Consider the following 6,866-nt stretch of genomic DNA (forward strand, 5'->3'; position numbering starts at 1 on the left):
TCGTCATTGCCTTCGTTGGGTGTATCCACCATGTATATGTCATTTGACGAGGTGGCTTTCCAGTGCCCTATAGGCGCTGGTTCATGTTCGTCTCCTACATCGTTGTCCATACCGTCGATGTCTTCGGAGTCGAAGTCGAGCATGTCGGTTAAATCATCGACAGTGGCTATGAAGTGGGTTCTGGGTGGGCGTCGAATTTCTTCATCGTCCGCATCCCAATCCTGTTGGCCATAATCCAGCCAGGGCTCTCCTGCAAAAGAGAGAGACCTTAGTGAATTCAGAATGTCGCCGAAGGGTGAGTGTTGAAAGATATCCGTGGCGGTGAATTCCATGATCGGCGCCCAATCGGATTCGATTGGCAGGGGCGCGGATGGTTCAGAGTCCGGAAAAGAGTCCAGCACCTTGGAGTCACGGGTTGCGCAGAGGGTTAGGCTGGTGTTCGGCTCGATCGCCGTTGAGACTGCAGCCCCTGAGGCGGTGTCTAACCACCCATCCTCGATTGGCGCAGTTGGCTCCGAGCTAAGGGTCGGAGCTGATGTGGGCACGACCTCTGGGGTACTGTTCGGCGGCAGAGCTAGGTCATACCCATCATGACAGTGCGGCACGCCCGGCTGTGGCTCGAATCCGTTGAAGATCAAGTCTCCATGGATGTCGGCCATGTAGTTCAAACTTCCAAATCTGACCTGATGGCCAGAGGCATAGCTTTCAATCTGCTTCAGATGACCAAGAGAATTAGCCCGCAGTGCAAAGCCACCAAATATGAAGATCTGTCCGGGGAGAAAAGTCTCACCCTGGACCGCATCGCTACCGATGATAGTAGGAGCCATCAAGCCTAACGGCGACGACACAGAGGAACTCTCAATGAAAGCACCAATGTCGGTGTCAAAACCGACGGATCTCGGGTAGGGGGTCCCGAACTATGCATCTAGGCCGGATGGTAATAGGAGGCAGGGGACACAATGTTTTACCCATGTTCGGGCCCTCTTGATGGAGGTAAAACCCTACATCCTGCTTGATTAATATTGATGATATGGGTAGTACAAGAGTAGATCTACCACGAGATCGGAGAGGCTAAACCATAGAAGCTAGCCTATGGTATGATTGTATGTTATTGTATGTTATGGTTGTTGTCCTACAGACTAAAACCCTTCGATTTATATAGACACCGGAGAGGTTTAGGGTTACACAAGGTCGGTTACAAAGGAGGAGATATCCATATCCGTATTGCCTAGCTTACCTTCCACGCCAAGTAGAGTCCCATCTGGACACGAGACGAAGTCTTCAATCTTGTATCTTCATAGTCTTACAGTCCGGCCAATGGAAATAGTCCGGCTGTCCGGAGACCCCCTAATCCAGGAGTCCCTCAACCACCGTCCCCACCCGAGCCCCTTCGATCTCACCGGCGAACTCCGGCGAGCTCCGACTGACCCAATTTTGAAATTTAGTCTACTGTGATTTAACTAGTGTGGAATATAAAAGGGGAAAACCATAAGCATTGCGAGTATGGTGTTGAGCGTGCCATGGCGGAACTGTAGGTGCAAACCGGACAGAGACAACTTCGCAACCAAGACAAGAAATCAGAGTAAAACAGTGGCGATCTATTTTCTTGCTGCGATAAATAAGTTGATCACATATGAAAGAGTACCACATCTGTTGAGAATTTGACGGTGTTGCGGTAGCGATGGCTGTCGGCGGCGTGGTAGCATATCTAGGAGGGTAGACGGTGGCGGTGGGCCGCGGTGGACGAGACGGTCGTAGGAGCGGCCCCGGCAAGGTGGACGACGGTGGGGATGAAGCAGAGGACGGGATGCAAGGATCCCGGTCCGAAGCCTTGGATGAGAGAGGTCGATCTCTTGTAATGGACGGCGGCGTCGGGGTATCAGCTCCTGCATGGTGGAGGAGGACTGCTGTAACACGCTCGATGCGGCTATATCTCCCACGTGTCGAAGCACGACTTAGAGGCATAACCGCATTGAAAGCAATGTCGCAAGTCAGGTAATCTTCACAACAACCCATGTAATACAATAAGGGCAAAAGGATACATAGTTGGCTTAGAATCGCCACTTCACACAATACATGAATAAAGCATTACATCATCAAGATATAAACAAGGTCCGACTACGGAACCAAAATAAAGAAGACTACCCCAAATGCTACACAGATCCCCGATCGACCCCAACTGGGCTCCACTACTAATCAACTAAAAGGAAACACACAAAGCGAATAAGGTCTTCAACTAGCTCCTCCTTGAGCTCGGTTTCGTCACCTACACGATTTCATCGGCACCTACAAACTGGTTTTGGAAGTATCTGTGAGTCACAGGGACTCAGGAATCTCACTCCCTCACGATCAAGACTATTTAAGCTTATAGGAAGGGTAAAAGGTATAAGGTGGAGCTGCAGCAAGCGAGAAGAGAAGAGAAGGCAAAAGCACGGTCAAACAACTATCATCAAGAAGTGATCCTAGAACAACCTACGTCAATCATAACTCCAACACCGTGTTCACTTCCCGGACTCCGCCGAAAAGAGACCATCACGGCTACACACGCGGTTGCTGTATTTAGTTAAGATAAACTTCAGGTTTTCTACAACCGTACATTAACAAATTCCCATCAGCCCATAACCGCGGGCACGGCTTTCGAAAGTTCAAATCCCTGCAGGGGTGTCCCAACTTAGCCTATCACAAGCTCTCACGGTCAACGAAGGATATTCCTTCTCCCAAGACAATCCGATCAGACTCGGCATCCCGGTTACAAGACATCCTCGACAATGGTAAAACAAGTCCAGCAACATCGCCCGAATGTGCCGACAAATCCCGATAGGAGCTGCACATATCTCGTTCTCATGGCACACTCAGATGAGACATCCTACGAGAAAAACCAACCCTCAAGTTGCCCCGAGGTGGCCCCGCAGTCTACTCGGTCGGACCAACACTCAGAGGAGTACTGGCCTAGGGGTTTTTTAAATAAAGATGACCCTTCAGTCTGCAGAACCCAAGGGAAAGAACAGGCTAGGTGGGGAATGGTAAAACAAATGTTGGGCATTGCTGGAGGAGTTTTATTCAAGGTGAACTGACAAGGGGTTCCCATTATAACCCAACCGTGTAAGGAACACAAAATCCGGGAACATAACACCGATATGACGGAAACTAGGGCGGCAAGAGTGGAACAAAACACCAGGCTTAAGGCTGAGCCTTCCACCCTTTACCAAGTATATAGATGCATTAATTAAATAAGAGATATTGTAATATCCCAAAAAAATATCCCTGTTCCAAACATGGGACAAGCTCCAATCTTCACCTGCAACTTACAACACTATAAGAGGGGCTGAGCAAAGCGGTAACATAGCCAAACAATGGTTTGCTAGGACAAGGTGGGTTAGAGGCTTGGCTTAACAATATGGGAGGCATGATGAGCAAGTGGCAGGTATCGCAGCATAGGCATAGCAAAAGAGCGAGCAACTAGTAAGCAAAGATAGAAGTGATTTCGAGGGTATGGTCATCTTGCCTGAAATCCCGCAAGGAAGAAGAACGAGTCCATGACGAAGACAAATGGACATAGTCGAATGGATCCTCACAAACGCGACGTTATCAGAACCAACCCGAAGAAGCCACACCGGAAAGAAGCACACAACATAGTAAACAACCAACACATGAACATGGCATGATATGTGGGATGCGGTATGTAATGCATAAGCATGATTTGGAAAGGAATGATTGAACCTGGCCTTAACATGGAAATCCAAGAGTGCCACTAGAAAGGTGAGTTGATTTCGGTTGAAATCGATATAAAGATCACCAGAATCGGATGCACGGTTTGGAAATGGCAAGCAAAACAAATATGGCACCGGTCTGCGATAAACAACAAGTAGTCATATAAATGCATCAAGTTAAATATTCTACATCACTCAAAGATGGCAAAAAATACATGGCAGGGATCCACTCAAGATGCTTGACAAAAGATGAACACTGAGCTACGGCTAATTCACCCATTAACAGCTTCAAACGAGCATGGCAAAAGTGCAAATGATAACAGGTTTCAGACTTAGTGAAATTAACACAAGTCAGGAATTTATCATCAGGTAGCAATCTTTAGAGCATGAAAACTAAATGCTACAGGAACATATCATGGCAAAGCAAGGCATGGCATGAAGCTACTCAAAGCACTTAAAAAATTCCTTTAGTGACCTTGAGGCAAAAGGGATCACAAAATACAATTGCAAGCATGTGAACATGGCAAAAACATAAACAGATTCAGACTTAGTGGAAAACTGGAGCATGCAAAACAGTTAACGAGTAGGCATGTTTACGAGCTCGATGCACTCACTACAGAGCATGGCATGACAAACTAAGCATACACCTATCAATAAGACATGTCATAGAAGCTAGACATGGCAAGAACAACAACATAGCATGCACTGATCAATAGCAACATCCTCGGCAAAATCGCTAAACATGTCAACAATCTGCCAGGATCATTTTATAGCAAAAGTAGAGCTCGATTGACTCAAGCTAGGATGCTCCATAATTTCAAACAAAGACATGGATTGATATAGCACCACAATGTTAACAAAACATCCTTACTGATCATCCTCAAAAGAGCCACGGATCACTAGGAAACAACATGAACATATGACATAAAAATAAAGACAGGTCAAGGACTTAGTGAAATTCTAAATCCCTGAAATCAGCATCAACGATTACGCTACTTTGCAAGCTTGTGCTAGTCACCACAAATATCACAACAATACATGGCAAGCACCTCTGTAAAGATGGCATAGCATACTACAAAACACATGTAGAGCTCAGTATCATAGCATGCACACATTAATCATGGCAAAATTGACAAAAGGCCATTTGCTGAAACAGATCTGACATATTCATCCCATAGACCTCTTCCAACAGCATTTCAGGCATCAAGATGAGCTCGAATGAAAATGATGCAATGCGATGAAATGATGTACTCGTCGAGACGAACATTTTGATATGCTACACGCACGAATCGGAGCTACGGATGCAGAGTTATGGCATGCGGAAAATGCTAAAAAGTTAGGGTTTCAAGAGGAGGAGTCAACCGATCTCCCAGATCCAGATCTGGATCCACTGTAGCAGCACGAGGATCGAGGCGGGGCCGGGCTCGCCGGAGCAGGGCGCCGAAGTAGGCATGCGGCGGCAGGGATGGCCAAGTCCGGCCGGCCGGGGCGCTGTGGAGGAGGACCGCGGCGGCGGGGCCCCTGGAGGCGGCGGCGGGGCTACGCCGGCGAAGGGCGGCGCTGGCGGGAAGGAGGCGAGGCGCGGCAGCGAGGGCCCCCGGCAGCGGCGCGTCGGCTGAGTGCGGCGTTGGCCGTCACGCCGGCGAGGAGGCGCGGCGAAGGAGGAGGCGCGTGTGACGCCCCGAGACCGATGTGCCAGGTATCCTCCAGTTATTCGCTATCGCTGCCATGTCATTTGCTTGCGTGTTGCATTTTATCATGTCATCATGTGCATTGCATCATCATGTTTTCAAAACTTGCATTCGTCCGGGTCTCCCAGTTCCTTCCGTTGTCCGTTCTGAGACCAGACTCACTTGCACGCGCCCGCGGCCTGTCCGAAATAGTATTTTAATATGTGGCCGGAAAATGTTCTTGGAATGGGTTGAAAGTTGGCATGTGGTGTTGTTATGTTGTTAGTAGGTCGCCTGCCAAGTTTCATCGCATTCGGAGTTCGTTTGACGCCCTAACGATTAACTATAGCGGCAGTATAGCCGGTCTTTTCGTCGGACGTTTTCGGTCTCCGGAAACAGATGCCGGGCCCTCTCTCTCTCTTCTCCCCCTCGCAGTCTCGCCACAGCCCACCTAGTCCGTCCTCCTTCCCCTCTTCGCTTCCGGAGTTGTCCGATGCGACCGCACGGTCCGAAACCCTCTCTGCACAGTGCATCGAACCCCTCACGCGCGCGTCCGAAATTGTCCCGGACCCGACCCGTGCAGTCGTCACCGTTGGGTTCGGATCATCCCCAAACATCTACAAAACGTCACCGTTTTCTTATTTGGCCTCCCTAGTTATTTTATTCACGACCGTCCATTTTTGATCGGAGGGACGAGATAGCCCCTGGTCTAACCCACTCACTATATAAACTGGACCAACCCTAGATCCTAGGCAGTTTGTCCCTTCCATCCATCCCATCCGCCGCCACTCTCCTTGTTTTCAACGCCGGCCAATCCCCACTGTTTTCAATCAATCTGTCCATCCAACTGCATCTCCCATCGCCAGCCTCATCCGCATCCCCGCCTCCTCTTTCCTCAGTGTTCCCCGCAGCCAGCCGGCGCCCGATCCAGGATGCATCGAGGCCACGGCCTCGCGCGCCTCTGCCTCGCCGGTGTTTGCCGGCCACTTAAACAGCAGTAGCAGCCATCGGAGGTCCCAGCACCGTGCTCGTCTCTCGCCGCAGCAGCAGCGCAGCCCCGAGCAACCGAAGCCCCTCCTCGTGCGCCCCGTCCTCGACCCTGCTGCTGGACCCGGACCCGGATGCCCCTGCGACCAAGCTCACAGGGAGACCACCAAGCCGCTGCTCCCCTCGCCTCCACCTCATCGCTGCCTCGCTTCCCCATCAGACTCCGGCGTCCGACTGATGATCTGTTGGAGCCCCACGCCCGTCGCCTCTCTCTTTCCCTCCTTTTTTCCATCTCTTCAAGCTCTCTCTTTCTCTCATGGCCTCCTCCCTGTGTTGTTCTTCACAGCGCCCCCGCCATGGATCTCCGGCTGCCGTGCCCGCCTGGATCGCCCCTGCTTCACCTCGCTACGGGGAAGCATGAACCAGCGCTCAGCCACCGCAAGCGACGACATCGCAAGCCCCACTTCGCCCGTTGACCACACCTGGCTCTGCGTCGACC

At 50.5% G+C, this 6,866-nt stretch overlaps 1 protein-coding gene across 1 annotated transcript; it reads left to right on the forward strand.

Moving 5' to 3' along the window:
- Window positions 1-5,161: 5,161 nt before the first annotated feature.
- LOC123083810 (uncharacterized) lies at window positions 5,162-6,866 on the forward strand (the record flags this gene model as incomplete). The annotated part of the gene is given in 3 exon segments (XM_044505718.1): window positions 5,162-5,324; window positions 6,126-6,611; window positions 6,714-6,866. Coding segments are annotated over 3 exon segments (802 nt in total), but the record flags the coding sequence as incomplete, so codon positions are not given.

The sequence above is a fragment of the Triticum aestivum genome, chromosome 4A, assembly GCF_018294505.1.
Source record: "Triticum aestivum cultivar Chinese Spring chromosome 4A, IWGSC CS RefSeq v2.1, whole genome shotgun sequence".
NCBI classification, from domain to species: Eukaryota; Viridiplantae; Streptophyta; class Magnoliopsida; order Poales; family Poaceae; genus Triticum; species Triticum aestivum.